At 55.5% G+C, this 19,650-nt stretch overlaps 1 protein-coding gene across 1 annotated transcript in view; it reads right to left on the bottom strand.

The window, feature by feature from the left end:
- INTS3 (integrator complex subunit 3) overlaps positions 1-19,650 on the bottom strand; it is a 65,191-nt gene that overhangs the window by 42,702 nt on the left and 2,839 nt on the right. Inside the window, exons 2-5 of the mRNA XM_044992025.1 lie at positions 14,119-14,202; positions 12,409-12,492; positions 3,421-3,534; positions 2,990-3,074 (exon numbers count right to left, since the gene is read on the bottom strand). Of these exons, the coding sequence (XP_044847960.1) occupies positions 2,990-3,074; positions 3,421-3,534; positions 12,409-12,492; positions 14,119-14,202 (367 nt within the window). The remainder of the gene's footprint in view (positions 1-2,989; positions 3,075-3,420; positions 3,535-12,408; positions 12,493-14,118; positions 14,203-19,650) is intronic.

Raw genomic sequence — 19,650 nt, 5'->3', positions numbered from 1 at the left:
GCCCCGTATTACATGTGCTCCCCATGTAGATACTTACAGACTAAGGCACCCCTTAACCTTCACTCTGTTCACTGAAATAGACTGAGCTCTTTGAGGCTTTCACTACGAGGCAGGTTTTCTAATCCTTTACTCATTCTCGGGGCTCTTCCCTGAACCCTCTCCAATTTATCAACCTTCTTCTTGAATCGTGGACACCAGACCCGGACACAAGATCCCAGCGACGGTCACGCCAGTGCCAGATCCAGAGCGAAAATAACCTACTCAAGATTCCCCTGTTTATGCAGCCCAGGACGGCATGTGCTCTTTTGGCCACAGCGTCACACAGAGAGTTCAGGTTCAGCTGATTGTCCACAACGACGCCCAAATCTTTCTCAGTCGCTGCTTCCCAGGACAGAGAGCCTGGCCTACCGTCTTTATTCCTAGACGTATACTTTAATATTTAGCCATCCTAAGCTGGTCAGTCCAGATCGCTGTGAATCAGTGACCTGTCCTCTGCATTATCTATCACTGCCCCAATCGGTGTGTCATCAGCAAGCTCTCAGTGATCAGTTTATGTTTTCTTCCAGGTCATTGATAATGTTAAATAGCGTCGGGCCAAGAACTGATCCCTGCAAGACCCCACTGGAAACACACCCGCTCACTGACAATGACATTCGGAGACCTGGATGCAGTGTTGTAGCCTCTCAGTGCCAGGATATGAGAGACAAGGCGGGGAAGGTAATATCTGTTACTGAACCAGCTTCTATTGGAGAGAGAGAAAAGCTCCCAAGCTGCATGGAGCTCTTCTTCAGGTGGGGGAAAGGCACTAAGTGTCACAGCGAAACACAAGAGAACCCGCTCGCACACACGGGTCCCTGAGCATGAGCAAACCTCGCTCTTTGACCCTGTATTTAGCTGTGACACTCAGAACTTTTCCCAGACCTGAAGAGCTCCGTGTAGCTCGACAGCTTGTCTCTCTCTGTTAGTCCAATGAAAGATATCGCCTCACTCACCTCGTCATTCCGAAACCTCATGCTTAGCCCGTGTTCAATACGTTTAATGCGCTATATTAATTGTACATCGTTCTCAGTCTTCCGTATTAGCCGCTCTGAGATCAATGTAAAGCTGTTAAGCCTATAATTACCTGGATTATCCCATTTACCCTCTTTAAAAACTTGGCACAACATTTGCTTTCTTCCAGTCTTATGGAACTTCCCCGGTGCTCCAAGACTAATTAAAAATCAACGTTAACAGTCCAGCAAGCTCCTCAGCCTGCTCTTTTCAAACGCTTGGATACAAGTTATTTGGACTTGCTGATTTAGAAATGTCTAACTTTAGTAGCTTCTGTATACCATCCTCCAGAGATATTAGCGGAATGGAAAGAGTGTTATCATTACCCTATGATGAGACTCTGTTTTCCCCCCAAACTCAGAACAGAAATATTTATTGAACACATCTACCTTTTCTGCGTTATTATTGATAATTCTAACATTTCCATCTAGCAATGGAGCAATGCCAATGTCGGGATTCTATTTGTCCCGAATGTATTTCAAAAACACCTTATTGTTCCTAACTCTGGGGACACAGATTTCTCCTTGTGTCCCTTTGCTTCCCTTATCAATTTTCCACAATTCCTGAGTGAAAGTCCCTACTATCAACTTCCCATTTCTTACAGCTGCCTTTACTTCCCCTCTAAACGAGGTCACCAGCATGAAGCTGGAGCACTTTGCTAACGGTGCTAGAAGCTCAGAGCTGTACTCAGACCTTTGGAAATACAGACATGCATATGAGGCACATTGCAAGCAATTGCAATGTGATCATAACAATTAAGGCATCATAAAAATAGCAAAATGCAGGACAGCAGCGTCAGAGTAGAATGGGGCCCCGCACAGGGAGCCTCAACTGATGGGGAACAGGGACACCATCACCAATGGTTTTTTAAGCTATTCCGTGTTTATTACATCGCGCACATCGGGGGAGAGGGCAAGACCAGGGTGGCGGGTTCGTTCTCAGCACTTGGCCCTCCGAACCCAGCCTTGCCCACCCTGTCCATTTCCAACTGGGCCAGCCCACGTCACAGATGTAACCAATAAAAATGAAATGTCAAGTTTTATTATGCGACGCAAATTCCTCCTCCCTGAACGTAGGTGCCTAGCACTGACGTGCAGAGCGACGGCTCTGTGGCCCTGCAACGGCACAGAGGGGTCTGTTTACGCAAACGAGTGGTTACCACACGGCCAGGCCCTCGCTCTGCCCCTCTGGAGGCGTTACAGGCTCTGCATGGCAGAGTCCCGGCTCACGGGATGCGAGCACCCCCCTCGGCTGCCCGTGTCTCAGAGATGGGGCAAGGCTGGTCTCAGTGGTTCTACTGTGCTGGGCCACGGGGCTGAGCTGCTGACACGCTGAGGAATCCCCCACACGCCCGCTGGCTGTTCCAGAGACTTTATTGGCACTAGGCTGCCTAACCTCACCCTGCCTCTCGCTGGCCCAACCCGGGATTAATCCCTCACAGGGAGGATGCCGGGGCTACTGCAGATTCCCAGGCCTAGGCAGCAGCCCCACTAGCCCCTCCATCCGCGAGCCATTCCCTGACAGGCAGGTTTAGCCGGCTCTTGGAAATGCACCGCTGCTGCTCTTTCACCGGGATCCCCACCGCTGCAAAGGGAGGTGGAGAGGTGGGCGTGAGCTGCCTCCATTGCAAGCCCAGCTCGGGCAAGGTGTCGCGCCAGATTCAGACTCAGACCCCACGCATGGCAGCGCACGGTGCTCCAGCGGCCATGGGCTGGGCCTCCTGCTGCTGCAGCCATTGCTGGGCAGGGCCCAGGGGCAGGGCAGCGCGATGGGGGGCAGGGCAGCGCGATGGGGGGCAGGGCAGCGCGATGGGGGGCAGGGCAGCGCGATGGGGGGCAGGGCAGCGCGATGGGGGGCAGGGCAGCGCGATGGGGGGCAGGGCAGCGCGATGGGGGGCAGGCTCTGCTGCTGCAGGAACCTGGCCCAAGGCAGCACTCACCTGCGATCTGCTTCATGAAGGTCATGCAGACGCCATCTGCCCCGAGCACCCCGCTCTTCACCAGCTCCCGCAGCAGCCACACCAGCTAGAGACAGAAGAGCAGAGCTAGCGTGAGACGGGTGAGAATTTGGTGCTGCTTCAAGCACAGATTTCAGCCCAGCCTTGGCCACGGAGCCACGACTACACCTCCGCGGCACAAGACAGAGACAGCCCCAAGGTCACATCTCAGAGGGTGTTAGCAGCCATGGGCGGGGGGGGGGGGGCAGGAGACACCCATCCAACATTGCTCTCCCCCACGTCCCCTTCCTGCTTATGGTTCCAATCCCACCACCAAACCCCAAGATGCCGAGTCCCCTCAGGGCCTGCAGCCCCCTTTCCACTCCCACCAGGGCCGATATCGGGTTCGACTCCAAGGCAGGTTCCCCTCTCACCTGAGTCCGACAGGCATCCTGCAGCTTCAAGTACTTTTCCATGAGAATCTGGTTGATCTTGTTTAGAACAATGTTCATGCCATCTCGGCTCACCAACGCCAGGTCCCGGTAACACTGCAGGAGACACAACGTGGGGGGAGATGGGTGCAGGTGACCCCACCTGAGCAGCATAATGAACTGATTGATTTATAAAGCCCCTGAGCCTGGCTGAGGGTTTGGGACACTAAATAGACTAGCACCCGAATCGGCACGTAAAGCAGGAGCATCCCCGGGATCCAGGCAGAGGGAATAGCCCAGGCTCCTGTGTTGGAGCGCCAGGCAGGAGAGCCAAGCTCCCTTCCTCTCAGACTTGGCCTAGCCACGGTCACACCAAGCTAGAGTTTTATTCCACCCGAGTCCCCTCTCAGCCTTTAATCACTGGTTCATGGGCTAGCCCAGTTCTCCTGCACTCGGAACTGCCCCCAAAACAAGGCTGGTTCAAAACGGTGGTGAAAGTTGCCGGATGGACGGAGCTGGGGCCCAAAGCGTCCCACAGCCACGCTTCTCGCCCGCCACGTTCCAGCATTGGTCTCGGCAGGGCAGAAGTGAAACAGGAGTTCAGTTCTCAGCCTCTCCGCTTGTGGGGCAGAGGGCAGCGCGTGTGGAGGTCTGGCCTTGTAAAACAAAACAAAACACACAAAACCCCACACATCCCGACCCCCCAAGCCCCACCCTACACCACTCCTGGGTCTCAGACACCAGCCACAGCTGATGCCGCACCAAAAAGACCTACATCAGCCAGGGTAACTAACTCAAACACAACAGGGCTCTGGCTAACCAGTGGTGCCCGGAGATGCTACTCCCATGCCACCTTCTCCTTCCCACATCTCTGCTAGCCAGGGATGGCTTCCCACTCATCAAGCATTAGCCCAACTTCAGTTCCCAGCCCAACCAGTACCACTGAACTCCAGACCCCCCCTCGCCCAGGGCAGACCCTGGAGACAGCCAACTCGAGGTCTCACATTCTCAGCAACGGAAGGACCTTCCCCACAGCAAGTGGCCAAGGTGTAACCAGGGAGCAGGGCTGACGGCTCTGCCTGGCGTCCTCTTGCCCCCTCTCCCTGGGTCGGCGTGGTGGGGGATGGGGGTGATTGGGAAGTAATTTGCTAAGTCATTCCACACGAAGGTTAATTTGTGCTGTTAAATGTCATGCTATTCCGGAGAGCAGGGCTGTGGGCTCAGCGTTCTCCTCGGGAGAGTTAATGAGGCCCTGAAAGAGCTCTTTGATTGGACTCCCCGCGCTCAGGCGCTCTCCCCCTTTCATGCAGCACCTGAAGGGATAAAACACTCACTGTGGCTTTTTATCAATCTGAGATGCTAAAGGAGCTTCCGCAAACGGGAGCCAGGGCCCAGCCCGCCGAGCCGCCTGCTGCCTCCCCAGGGAACGTTGGCCTTTAACGCCAACCTCAGGCAGCTGCCTCGCCAGCTTCAACGTAACACACACCACTGCAACTCCTGCAGGGCCTGCGAGTCGCAGAGATGGAAGGGGCTGGTGGGATACACCACATGCGAAGCTCCCTACTGCTCTGTCCAGTCTCAGATGACCAGGCTGCTACCTCTTCCCACAGGACTATGCCAGAGTCAGCATCCCTCCTGGTGCAGATCCTACCTCTGCCTGTCCTTAATTACAGCACACGACACTCTGCCACTAGTCCCCTGAAGGCCTTCAGCGACCCCCAGCATTTCCCCTTGCAGACAATTACGTCCCCGTGTCCTCAGTAGTGCTCGCGAGATCCTTGTCTGGCCTTCCTTGAACGCAGCATTGGTGCAGCCATGTGGGCTCAGGATATCACCCCACCTGCCTTGTCTCTCTAGTATCTTTCCTTCTCAGTCAGTAACGTCCTCTCCTGTGTCGGTATCCTCCTGCGGCTGTGAGCTTCCCCTCCCTGCACCCAGAGGTGAGGCCTGTCCGCATTTAACCCCGGGTGCGCCGACTTAGTGACCCAAGGAAGCTGCATGGTCAAGCCAACCCCTACCACGATACCCCAGGGCAGTGGGGTCTGAAGAATTGCTCTGAAAGAGAAACTTGCTGAGGTTCCAGGACTCGAACCTGCTGGCGTCAAATAGCTACGGCTGCCTGTGACAGCTCCCTTGTGGCCCTGCTCCATGGGGGTAACACACCCGAAGCTCCGCAGTGCAAGCCCAGCAGGAGCCTTCACTCGGACTGTGACCCAACCCGAGAGCCCTGACCGGTTCCCGACTCTCTAAAAACGGGAGGACACACCGTGTGATGGGTGCCTGTTTCTAAAAGGCCCCAGAGGAGGGGGGAGCAGCCAGAACAGGGACTCTGCGGTGCTGCCTGAGAGCTGCGTATTTTGGTGCCATGGGGAAGGATGCAGCCGGCCCACCCAACAGGTCCTGCTGTATTTCAGCTTCTCACCCCACATGGGTCCCAAAGGGTTTGGGGAAATGTTGGAGAGCAGGTCTGGAACTGGACTCAGCTCAAGGTGGAATTGGGACGGTGAGTACAAGTCGCATGGTCACTCAGCCCCTGGAGTTCCACATGTCACCCACAGAGACCCAAGCAGATGAGATGGGACTCCTCAATCCCTCTGGACCACGGGATGGGGAGCAAAGGGTGGGCGGCGCGAGGAGAAGCAGCTACCCTGCTCGGACGGCGAGGGGGAGGGAGGGGAACCTGAATCGCCAGATTAGTTTCAAGGATGCAAGTGATCCATCATCTCGTCCCTGCTCTCGGCGGGTCAGAGCCACCCCTCAGACAGGCCATTTAATTACTAGGAAGGGAACAGCCTGATGGATGTGCAGTTTCAATAGATAAATCAGGCCGTGCCGAAGAGCCTCCCCTTCCAGCAGGAGGGGAGGAGCGTGATGGAGACCCCAGGGAAAACGGGCACTTTGAACCCAGGGGAGAGGTTCTGTTTGCCTTCCGGTCCAAGAGCAGCAGTTAATTAAAGCAAAGGGGCACAGGGCGGAGGAGGCAGCTTCTTGCACATCATCCGCTGTCACTTGGATATTTGAAGGGCCCAGTGTCCTGGCTCACAGCTGGACAAGTTTACCACAGCTAATCTCTGCCAGCCTGGGGGAGGGAGATTGCATCCCTCAGCTGATCCTCCACAGGCTGGGAAGCCGATTTCTTCTTAATCAGCCAGCAAGGTGTCGGGAGCCGCTCAACTCCCCTCCCCCGCCGGCAGTGGGAGGCAGAGGGCTGTCTTAACAAGCTGCCCACAAAGCGCAGGGGAAGTTGTAGGTCCAGCCGCTTTTGGCGCTGGTCTCCCCCTCAGGCAGGGGAGAAAGCGCTACCGAGGCGTGGAACTGGGAGCACCGTCACCGGGGAAGAGGCTGGATGGGCGCTGGGAGGAATGGGGAGCAACGCACACAGGGAGGGATTTGAGGTGCCTCTTCTGGCCGCACAGCGCTCTGTTCTTCGTGGAGGGGGGGGAGGGGCGCGTGTAGGGAGGGATGGGAATTTGCTGCAGCAGCGCAAGTGGAACCATCCGGAGGCAGCTGCCCGAGCAGCCCACGGAGAGTCTGTGGCTCTCGGGGGGGCAGAAAGAAGCACAAGCCCCTTGCTGCCGACACAACGTACCCGCTGTCAGCTTTGGGAGCAGTGGGCACGAGGGACTCCAGACGGTGCCCGCGGAACCGGCGGCGGCAGCAGCCCCCTCTTCACTAGCGAGATGCCCCGGCACCCAGGAGGCTCAATTCAGGCAGCGGCAATGAATGGCAAGTACCAAGTAGCCACATTCCCAGCCAACACGAATTCCATCAGGGCGACTTGCAGATCACCCCACTGGTGTCCGAACTCCCCCCGCAAACGGCCAGAGTCCGTGCGCCCAGCCAGTCTCTGCCCCAGCCGCACTCCCTGCAGCGACCAGGCCCCAGCTGCAGCCCCTGCCGCAGCCGCACTCCCTGCAGCGACCAGGCCCCAGCCACAGCCGCACTCCCTGCAGCGACCAGGCCTCAGCCCCTGCCACAGCCGCACTCCCTGCAGCGACCAGGCCCCTGCCGCAGCCGCACTCCCTGCAGCGACCAGGCCCCAGCCGCACTCCCTGCAGCGACCAGGCCCCAGCTGCAGCCCCTGCCGCAGCCGCACTCCCTGCAGCGACCAGGCCCCAGCCGCACTCCCTGCAGCGACCAGGCCCCAGCCACAGCCGCACTCCCTGCAGCGACCAGGCCCCAGCCGCACTCCCTGCAGTGACCAGGCCCCAGCCGCAGCCCCAGCCCCTGCCCCAGCCGCACTCCCTGCAGCGACCAGGCCCCAGCCACAGCCGCACTCCCTGCAGCGACCAGGCCCCAGCCGCAGCCCCAGCCCCTGCCCCAGCCGCACTCCCTGCAGCGACCAGGCCCCAGCCGCAGCCCCTGCCGCAGCCGCACTCCCTGCAGCGACCAGGCCCCTGCCACAGCCCCTGCCACAGCCGCACTCCCTGCAGCGACCAGGCCACAGCCCCTGCCACAGCCGCACTCCCTGCAGCGACCAGGCCCCAGCCGCAGCCCCTGCCCCAGCCGCACGCCCTGCAGCGACCAGGCCCCAGCCGCAGCCACACTCCCTGCAGCGACCAGGCCCCAGCCGCAGCCCCTGCCCCTGCCACAGCCGCACTCCCTGCAGCGACCAGGCCCCAGCCGCAGCCCCTGCCACAGCCGCACTCCCTGCAGCGACCAGGCCCCAGCCGCAGCCCCTGCCCCAGCCGCACTCCCTGCAGCGACCAGGCCCCAGCCGCAGCCACACTCCCTGCAGCGACCAGGCCCCAGCCGCAGCCCCTGCCGCAGCCGCACGCCCAGCAGCGACCAGGCCCCAGCCGCAGCCCCACTGGTGGCCGCAGCCGCACTCCCTGCAGCGACCAGGCCCCAGCCGCAGCCGCACTCCCTGCAGCGACCAGGCCCCAGCCGCAGCCGCACTCCCTGCAGCGACCAGGCCCCAGCCGCACTCCCTGCAGCGACCAGGCCCCAGCCGCAGCCCCTGCCGCAGCCGCACTCCCTGCAGCGACCAGGCCCCAGCCGCAGCCCCTGCCACAGCCGCACTCCCTGCAGCGACCAGGCCCCAGCCGCAGCCCCACTGGTATCTGAACACCCCCCCAAACGGCCAGAGTCCATGTGCCCAGCCAGTCTCTGCCACAGCCGCACTCCCTGCAGCGACCAGGCCCCAGCCGCAGCCCCACTCCCTGCAGCGACCAGGCCCCAGCCGCAGCCCCTGCCACAGCTGCACTCCCTGCAGCGACCAGGCCCCAGCCGCAGCCCCACTGGAGCACAGGAGTTACCGGGCTTGGCTACGCAGATGTCAATGGATCCCAAGGAGATTTGGGAGCAAGGAAAGGAAGATGATAGATTTGGGGCGGGAGAGGGCCTGGGGGGGGGTCAAAAGGTCAAACTGCAGATAAAGAGCAGGGGACACTAATAAAGTATTCCAGCCCCTCGGCTTTAGCACCCAGAAATCCTCAGGCAGCACATCCCCGTTTTCGCAGGAGACTCAATACCGTGGCCCTGGCTCTTGGGATCGTTACAGACCCCACACCCTTTCTGTGGGCGCTAACCCTGGCATCCGGGCCAAGTTCCATGCCAGGAGTTACCTTCCACCAACCAATTCCGCCAGGGGGTCCCGGGCCCCGTTCTCCCTCCTTCCCTTCACCAGAGCCCTGCACGCTCAGGAACAGCTGTCACAGGCCCCGCACAGCTGACTGCTTCCGTGAGGGGGAAGGGATTCCCGAACCTGTCAGCTTCGGGGGAAGGGAGCCTTGCCCCTCATGCAAGGATCTCAAAGGCCGCTCCAGCAGCGAGTCACACAAGCCCCCTTATCAGCTGGGCAAGCCATGTCCCCCCTTTACAGACAGAGACGGGAATCACAGAGGGATGTGGGGACTTGGCAAGGTCATGCTGTGAGTCAGTGGCAGAGCCAGAAGTAAAACTCTGCAGTCCTGGCTCCAGTCGCCTGCTGGTGGCATACAGCGTGGGGACTAGGTAATGACCGACCACAGCAGAACCCCATCCCATCCTGCTGCCTGATCCAATACCCCCTAAGAACACGGACGTGCTTGAAAGAGCAAACTTGACCAAAGCAGCAGAGCCAGCCAGGTGGCTAATGAGCAGGGCTATAAGCAGCAGCTGTGCCCTCCACTGCCACCTTCGAGGCAGAGAGATTCACTGCCTGTCAGCAGCGCGGTGTCACGGATGCAGGCTCTGCCCTTCCCACAGAGGAACGTGCGGAGAAGACAGAGCAGGCGGGAACTTCGCTTGCTCAGTGGGGCAGCCATGGGCACAGCCCAGATTAAAGGGAAGGAGGACACTGGGGCTGCAAACAAGGCAGAGTGACTGGAGAGCCCTTCGACGGGGCACAGGTGGCAGTGGTGCCAGGATCCCACTGCCCTGCCGGAGGGATTGTTGATCACAACTCACCAGAAGGGGATTTCACTCTAATTGGAAGAGTTTAAGCCTTTAAGAGACTGCACAGTCTCCATACCAGAGCATGCAGACTGGGGTGCTGGAGCAGGGGAAGAAGTTGTGGGAGGCAGGAACCAGCTATGTGATATTGGTCACTGCAGTAGCTCTCTGGGCCTAGTTCAGAACCAGCCTGGCAGAGATATTTCCGAGCACTGGCACCGACGGGGAGAATCGGTTTGCGTCCTGGCTGCACCAGCAACTCCAGAGTCAGGACTTGGAAGCAGCTTTGGTGGCTGATGGGAGAGGCGGAGTGAAACCCACGTCTCCCGAGGGGAAGCCAGCTGGCATCAGAAAAGGGTGTGTGTGTGTGGGGGGGGGGGGTGTCTAGTGATCAGGGAGGGGAGCTGTTTGGTTTTTTAAGAATATTCATTTTGGGGACATGGCTACAACTCCATTGAGAGAGACACCGCCCTACTTAGCGATCCTGGCGCGGTGGTGAATGGGGACCTATGGCCCTGGTTTAGAGAGCCCGAGCCTCAAAGCACTGGCTCAATGGAGAGAGAACATTGCAGGAGTCACTCTTAGTCCATCAGTGCCTCCCTCACGCTCGGCCACTCAGCCCTGCTCACACCAAACCACGAAGAGGCCTCACCTCGAGAGTTTACTTCAATCCCTTTAAATTCGGCACGTTGCCGATCCACTGAACGGCATTCGACCCAAACACCCCTCAGCATCACTGAACTCGCAGCTGGGCTAATGCGGCGAGTGAAAGCCACAGGTACGTGTCATGGTACTGAGAGAACGGGCAGGTCACTCACTCCACACCAGAACACTGCCAATGACCCAATTCCGAACGTGCCGCCGTCAGGAACAGTGCCAGTATTCCAGACCCCCAGGAAAGGCCTGCGACACCTGCGGATCCAGCCACACAGCCAAACCTCAGCAGCAACAATGACCTGGAGAGACAGTGCCCCCCCCAACATGCACATGCTCCACTGCTCCTGTTTCTCAATGGCTCAGGGCCTCTGTGCTCCCCCAGCTCTTGTCACTCCAGGTACCTTAGAGGGGAACCCTCCCCGCTCACTCACAAGGCATCCACTGGCCACCTCACTTCGTGGAGAATCATCACACTCTGGAATATTTTCCAGTTCACAAGAACAGATCACAATCTCCAAGGGGCTGCGTCCGAAACCTCCCTCCCAAAGCAACCAACACCACCAGCAATTTCAGATGTACACTCATTTTAAAACAGTTTCAAACCCATTTTCAGGCTGCACTAGTGACAAACAAGAGTGCCGTGTTTAAACGAAACGCACACTGGTGACTCACGTTCTTCATTTCTACCTGGCAGCCAAGGCATCCAAAGAAGTGACAGGAGAAAAGGGGGAAAATGACTGAGTGGGTTCAACAAAGAGCTGCTTTCCCTGCCAATCCAATGGCTAGACAGCAAACCCATTTCATTAACACAGCTAATAGCTCTCTGAGCTGGTCTCTCGGATCAGACCTCCCCAGCACTCTGCTCGCCGGCTCTTGTACACACTTGTTGCCTTTCATCTTCACTTAGACTGGGCTCTTCAGAACAAGGGGCTGTCTCTTACTGTGGGCTTGCAACATGAATAATACAGCAAAACGCTCTCCTCTTGTTTTCAGTGACCTCCCGTTTCCGGCTCAAGATGACCGGGCAGGCAGACTCCAGCAGAAAGTCAGTGTCAGTCAGTGCCTAGTGCAAAGGGTGGCAGGTAGAGAAGCCTGGGATGGGAGTTTCAAACACTACCACGTCACCCGGGGTTTCTGGCAGTGTCGCTTGGCCATCTTGGGCCCTAGCTACTCCTGCTGAGAAGCCATTCGCAATCTGCATCTGAAAGTATTTGGAGGGCATTTCATTGCATTTGCAAAGCAGGGCAAATCCCTTGTCTAAATCCTTCTACCTACTACGCAGTCCCAGTTTCTACAAAAAAACCAAACATACTTGATTTCATTCCCAAAATGCTTCATTGGTTTGCAACAACATTGTCTAACCTGCATCCAGGCAATTAAATAGCCGTTAACAGCCTCATTCCAAAAGATATTTAAAAATAAAATCCAGCTTGCCAACTTATTAGAGCTGGGCTGCTCTCACACAGTTTTATTATGAAATGAATTTGTTTATTATCTAGATTTTAGATAACTACTTTTGTATGCAAATACATCTGGCCAGCCAACAGATATTTCCATTCCGGAACTGCAGAGACAGGAGGTAAGAGCCTTCCCCAGTTCCATCGGTTATTTAGGACCCCCCCACACCTCCACCAAAAACAATTAACCCAAGATCTGCCAAAGATACTGCCACCAAGATGCCGTTCCTTGGTACAACAGCATTAGCATCCCCCAGCATAGCTGCTGCTGCTGCTGCAATACAAAAGCCAACGTTTGTGCCATGTGAACACACTGAAAGTAGAACAGTAGGAGCTGAGTAATCTCCTCCATACGATCAGCTGAGGACACCAGCGCAGGGAGCCCTCGGTGCCTGCAGGCGCCTCTGGAAAGCCGCCACAGTTAGCAATGCCTTGTCTGGCAAGCGGAGCGCCCAGTGAAACAAGCCATCCCAAGGCAGGAGCTGGGCATGCCGGGCCTTACCTTCTGTGCCTGCGCAGGCTCTGTGAGGACCAGGGTGAAGAGGCCAAGACAAATCTCCTCATGCTGAGGGGCTCCTTTGCACACCTGCGAGAGGAAAGGGGAAGCCACATGGGTAATAAACACTAGGCCTCGCTCAGGTGGGGTGGTGACAACACAAGAGGCTCTTCTTGATTCTAGGGCAGGGACGCTCCAGACCAGCCCACAGGGAATTCAGCAGCAGGAAGTTACAGAGCTTCCCCATCGTTCATATCTGCGAAGTCCACTGAGTCCTGTGCCTGTGCGTGTCTCTCTCTCTCACACACACATTTTGTAGTTAAAATATGTAGTTCAAGAAACGTTTCAATGCTCTCCCTAAGTGAGAGACTCCATGGCGGTGGGGAGTGGTCTGAAGGTTTTACTGGCAGGACTTCCAGACGCCCACATTACCCACAAGCAGCGAGGCCACACCTGAGTGATGCAGGTTACTCCACAGGATCACCCTGAAGGCCTCCAGGGCCACCCCGTGCCGTGCGGCACCCTCCCCACGCCTGGGGCTTCACAGGAAGCGTGTCAGGGTTGTGAGAGACACGCTATTGGCCATTCAGCCACATGGGAAAGGCTCCCACTAGCACCAGTGGGCTTTGGCAGGCCCCATGTTTGCATCCCTCCTCCTGCTAAGCCAGGCTCCCCTAGTGCCATGACTCCAGCTAGCCAAAGATACGAGGGAGGAGAAAACTGCAGCCAATACATTTTAGAACCTCTAAAAATTACTTGAGCTTTCTCTACACAGCAACATCATCGGGGAGCAGGTGAGGATTTGGGGACTCTTCAGGACTAGAAGCAAGTGCAGTGGGAAGATTGTACCACCGGGAGTTGGGATTCCAAGGAGCTCAAGCAAAGACAAACTAGGTATGCAGAGGAAGCGTGCAAAAAAGTGCATGATAACTGCAGTCACAGGCATGTCACCATCACCACAGGCACGTGTGTATTCACAAACATGCACACACACTCCTCTCGTGGTAGTTCAGTACCAACAGTCCAGCATTCATGAGCAACCTTACAGGGTGGGCTTATGATGGGGTAGAAAAAGAGCCAGCCAGGTTTCAGCAAGGAAACACAGCGTCGCACTGCCGCCAGAGGATTTTACTAGACATCGAGTTAGCGTTTTTCTTAAAAAAAAAAATAACTGGAAAACTTCTTGTATGTGTTCAGATTGGTGAAGATGGCACAGCACTCGCTCCACTGCTCCTAGCAGGGTGAGACACTGGCTTGCTGACCGCCCCCATGGCTGCTGTCTCTTGGAGATGCCTCTGGGTGAATTATTTCTTCTTGTCAGGAAGAACTTCTGTGACACAGAAACCCTTTGGCAAAGGGTCCCTGGTTCTTTGCAAACAACTCACACCTGACAAGCTCCCTACACCAAACACGTCTCACAGGATACTCATCCCTAAAGAGTAACACGTAAGGTATCTGCAGAAAGCTGGTAACTTGCCAAGACACAATCTTGGCATGCGAGATGCATGTGTGGATCATATTTAAGGAATAATGTATTTATACTGAACGTATGCTTTACGGACTTGGAGTAAAACTTAGTTACGAGGGGTTATGCTGCATGAATGGGTCATCACCAAACTGGAAGGGGTAGCCACCCCTCGCTGGTCAGCCCACACGCCCTCGTCTACCCCTGCCTTACCCCAGAACAGATCCTGGAAAACCACGTCCGGCACTTACGTGAGCATTTAGGGCATCGTTAGCTTCCCTCTCCGACACCCCGTTGGTCAGCGATGTCACAATGCCCATGCACCTCTCTAGTCTCTGAAATAGACAAAATAAATCAATACATCAGCTAGCAGGAACAGGTATCCCAGAGCCCCGGCCTCCTCGGCCACTCACGGTGCCTTGTGCAAGTAACAAAACATGGGGGCCAAGGGTCCCAGGAGTGATCTAAGGAGCCTAATTTGAGACGCCTTTAAGGGGCCCAACTCTCCAAACATGCTTGTTTCCTGCCTCTGAAAACAGGGCCACTCGGACATGTCTCACTAGCCAGCTTTGAAAACCTGGGCCCTCCTACTTCCTGCTGCCATGGAAAGGGGGATGAGAGAGGCGATGGGAGACTATTGCCATCGATGCTCATGACACCACATACACACCAGTGACGGGGGCCATGCAAACCCCCAGCGTAAAACCAGCACGATAATCGTTCTCCCCCTGCACCGGGGCCCCAGAACCAGCTGCTGACTGCCTCATAACTGCTCGTATATTCCTAGTCTGTGTTGGAAATACTCCACTGCCATTCCACCGCCTGCAGCGCCCGCTAATGCTAATACTGGCATCCTGTGGCTTTGGGGCCAACAAACAGGACGCACGGGCCAAGGTGACACAGGGACGTCAGTCCCTGTTCCGAGAGTAGAGCTATAGTTTCACAGGTTCGATTCTCTCTGAAGCTACAATTCACAGACAGTGGCAAAGACTATTCTGGGCATGTACTGTAGGGCTGTGCCCCTTACTGAACGGCAAGTGGAGTTCCCTTGAAGACCCACTGCAGACATACAAGACGCTTTCATTTTACGTGCCTTTAGCGCTCGGGCCAGGTGCTGGAGTCCAAGGGCCTCCGTTTTAATTACTAACTTTGTAAGTAGCTTCTGGTGTGAGGAAACCACAGGAGCAGATGTTTTTATGTGGATGTCCCAGGTAATGAAACGACAGCGAGAAGGACACGAAGCCAGAATGCAAAGCACATGGCAAAATTCTGTTCATCTGCCACTGCAAACCCCTGATGGTAACTTTGGAGCAGAGTTTGACTACGACAGCATATCAGACGCACGCACTCCCAGGGTGCTGTCAGCTGCTCATGTCCTCTCCATGCACAACAAGCTCTACTAGCAGCACAGCTGTCTTCTACGACAACAGCCGAGGACTGGCTTCTCTCGTGCGGTGCAGCAGCTACTACACCGGGGCCCTGACCCTGGATTGGGACCTGTAGACATGACTGAAATACAAACACATACATAGGCACCACCACTGCCAACCGCTCACAGCACTGAGTGACACTCGGGACTTTTGCTCCACGGGACTGTACCCTGCTCCAAGCACTGCGGTTATGTCTGTTCTTTGTGTTACAGCAGCACCAGCCTCAGCCAAGAGCAAGGTGGCCTCGCGCTGGGCCCAGTGAAGACAGACAGTCCCTCAGGAAAAGTGTTTACATCTCAATAGACAAGACGGGGGAGGGGGCACAGAACAGAGCACCACTGCCACCATTCTGAAGTTGGGGAACGGAGATGTTAAGTGATTTGCCCAAGGTCACCATGGGAGTTTGTGGCAAAGACAGGAATGGAATTCAGCTCTTCCAAGTCCAATGCCAGCGCCTCACCCACAGCACCATCCTTCTCTGAGGCCATCCCCAGCCCGCCGAGCCCCACTCACCTGCCTACCCGCGAAAAGGAGCAGACTGCTCACCCCAAGCAAGTAAAACATTTATTTGTTCCTGTCGTCATGGGAAACAGAGGGCAGGAGCATCTGGCACTCGGCTGGTAAGTGCGTCATGATAGTTTCTGCGTGTCTGGCGCAGCAGCTCTGGCTAAGCACCCTGACCAACTGCAAATCACCAAGACAATCACTTCGATGGCACTCACGCTGGTACTGGAGTGAGAGGTGATGGGAAAAGGCCTTACAGACCTACTGCGGCTCCAGGGAGAACATCAACTTAAAGTATGATGAGTCTGCCGGAACGCTTGTGACTTGCTGAAAATCATGACAAGTGATTTCACTTCACTTTGTGCATTCGACAGCATTGGGTGCACAGCCCACTTCGCTTTTCCTCTGTAGTCAGCCGTCGGCTTCCTTGGCTGCTGTGGGTCTCGTATACGGCAAGAGGGGAGAGGAAAGCAAAATGTGATTGTAAAGCTGCAAGAACTAGCCAGCGAAGTGGGGGCAGGTCAGTACATGAATCTGTTTTCCTAGTGCTCAAATAATGCTAAACAACAGAGCGGAGCCAGCGCTGGGGAAAGGGACAAACATCTGACAAAGGCAGCGCCTAGTGAACTCAGAACACTGGCCTGTAAGTGCCTTCAGTTTCTCAAGCCGTGTGCACGACTCTGCCACAGGAAAGGAGCAGGCCAGCCAGCAAGGTGCTAGGAACGTCGGAAAAGCAGAGACCTTGGGGTGAAGAAAGCTCAGTAAGTCCGGTAAGTGGCACCTAAGCAGAGCCAATGAACCCTGCCTTGGCAACAGAGAGGCCTGTTTCTTATGGGGGTGGCTCTTTAGAGAGATGACGAGATTGTCCTGAGGACATTGTGGGGCTCTCAAGAGGAGGCTTTCTACGGGGGCTTGTCCATGGGAGGTGCAGGATCCATTATGAGCAAAGCCAGGCTGGGCGCTCCCAATTGTCCCACAAGGCCCCAGAGCAGGGTTCTGAGGGGGAGGACGTTTGTCTTGGCTCAGACCTTCCCAACCCCTCCACACACACCCCAGTGGGCCATCGCTCTGACTGAGGGGACAGATGGGTCCCATTCTGGAGCCTACACTGCCCACTAAGGCCAGGCTCAGACTCAGGTTTAAACCCAAGCCCCTCTTCTGGCTACACACATCAGAAGGACTCACACCCGAAAGCACTCAGGACCTGCCAGGGGTGGGTCAGAACCCGAGTCCTGTTGTGACTCAGGTCCAAGCCCTGTCATTTTGCAGTGCGGACGGAGGCCCAGCCCCAGAGCTGAGTCAGGAGAGCTGACAAGTGCAGTATGGATGTGTTAGCACAGCTGTGACACATGGGTCCAGCCCTGTAAATCCAAATTCATAATGCAGTGTGGAAACTCAAGCAGGGGCTTGGAAACACCAAGTCCACAAGCCCGGGTCACAGCCCCAGGCCTAGTGTGTAGTGTAGACACCCCCTCAGAATCACTATGTGCACTGGGCTGGAGCGGGGATGAGGGAAGGAGCGCGCACGCTGGCTTTGCAGCACCCCAGACAGGTGCCCCCGATCAGAACCAAACCCGATTCCCTCCCTCCCGAACAGGGCACTGCACTGGAATGGCCTAATAAGACCCACTTGCTGTTGCTAAGTTATAACAGTGCAAGAGGGAGAAGTCTGAGGCATGAGTGGAAAGAGCTTCCACTCACCCTCCGAGAAATCCACAGGGGTTATTTTAATTGGATTTTTGCAAGTTATTAACCCTCCCATTGCACCGACTGACTGACGTCTTTGGGTGGCTTGGACGTGAACGTCCGGAGGCCGGCGTGCTGTCATTTCAAGCCAGCGTTTCCAGCTAGCACTGGGTAAGAACTGTAGGTACCGCCTCACCTCCCAGTGCACGTGCAGAGCCTCTCACTGACTTCACCTGAGGGGCTCCAGGCATGTGCCACAAGGACAACAGACCCTTCCAGGCGCATGTCTGCAGGAACCAGGCAGACATTAGAGGGAAAGAGCTGGTGCTGGGTTATACTCCATCCACACTACAAGAACCACCATGGTCAACCATCCTTTATTCTTGCCTACGTACACAGAACCACACACGTTACGACCACCCTTCGGAAACCACGTCCTACCTGTGATAGAATACGGTTAATGCATCTCTTTCCTGTTCACACAGAAAAGGAGCAACCACGTTTTAGCTACAACCGTGTTCACAAGATGGCTATTTCTGTAGTGCAGGTTGGGCCTGATTAGCAGGTCAGTAACCGAGAATTAGGAAGAGTCTGAGCAGTGGAACAGGAATGATGTGCAGTTAGAGAACGAGACAGGTCTACAATGGCCCCAGCAGTGAAGCTCCACAGACAACGCTCAGACGTTACCACCAGCACCCCGCTCCCCCCGCCCATCACCTAATTCCACTCCGAGCAGCGTTTTGTGACATGGTGACTAAAACCTTAAGTCCACCTGAGAACTGTGTATGCTACAGCTTCTGCCACTGCTATTGCACAGGGAGCTATACAGGGGGGCAAACCAGTTCCCATTGCATGCACCCGACCGAGTGGGTATTCACCCACGAAAGCTCATGCTCCAATATGTCAGTTAGTCTATAAGGTGCCACAGGACTCTCTGCTGCTTTTACAGATCCAGACTAACACGGCTCCCCTGTGATACCAGTTCCCATTGTTGCCAGTGTAGCTACAGCCCGAGTATAGAAGTGACCCTGCAGGGTCCCCCCTAGTTAAGCCTTGGCTCTTACGATAGTGGAGAGGCAGCTTCACTGCAGTTAAGGTTATTGTCTCTCCAGCCCAGTATTTTGCTGTGCAAGTTGTAGATTAAGCCCTGGCATAAACAGGTGCATTACCTTCCAGGGGAGATGTGCCCCTTGTCACTTGGGCCAATCATTCAAACTACCAGTGCCACAAACTCCACGCAGGATCTGAAGACCCAGCTGGAATGTTTCTGGCTCTGCCTTCACCACTGGCAAGACCCTGCAACTGGAACCCAGCCACCTACTCCACCTGTGAGAAGTGAGACAAAAGGACCCTGTCTCAGTCTCCTGCAGAGCTGACGGGGTAATGACTTGTTTGTACCAGGGAAAGCCGGCAGATGTGACTCCAGCTGATATGCAGGAGCTGAAGGGGTTATCTCTACACAATCACTTTTGGATTAGCACCACTTTAAAATGCAAATCTGCCAGGCTGATTATGGCACTGGCTAGTGACATCCCCCCACTAACATGAATGAGAAGAAAGCCGTTGGCAAAGGGGAACATCTCCATTTCAAAGTCTGCCTTCTAGGGTGATGCAAATGAACATGCATGGGCCAAGTGCAGAAGGGTAACACTGCTTTTCAGTAAGGCTTTTTTCAGAGCTGATCTACAGAACTATCAGAGAGGACCAAAAGAATCTGAAAGTCCAGTTCTCAGGTAGACTCATTTCCGTCATTTGCAAAGGCAGAACAAGATCCAGTGAGCACAAACTGAAGTCAGAAAAATTCACACTGCAAGTAGGACAATGTTAACAGTGCAGGTTCCCAAAGAAGGGGGTAAGCTCATCAGCACTCAGTCTTTAAATGGAGACTGACTGACTTTCTAATGGTACACTCCAGTTCAACCCAAGTCACTGGGCTTGACAATGTCACTTGTACAGTAGGAAGAATAATTCCCTCCAGTGCAGGATTCACCGACTGAAATTCTGAGGTCTCTGCTATGCAGGAGATCAGGCCATATGAACACAGTGGTCCCTTCTCGCTTTAAAATCCATGAATATTGTTAAGGACTAGCACTGCTGTCCAGACACTAAAACAACAAATACATATAGCACTAATTCTAAGGGATCAATCTTAAAGAAAATGGC

The sequence above is a fragment of the Mauremys mutica genome, chromosome 17, assembly GCF_020497125.1.
Source record: "Mauremys mutica isolate MM-2020 ecotype Southern chromosome 17, ASM2049712v1, whole genome shotgun sequence".
In the NCBI taxonomy this organism is placed as follows: domain Eukaryota; kingdom Metazoa; phylum Chordata; order Testudines; family Geoemydidae; genus Mauremys; species Mauremys mutica.
The sequence above is the reverse complement of the archived record's forward strand: the minus strand, read 5'-3'. Positions and strand labels throughout refer to the sequence as shown.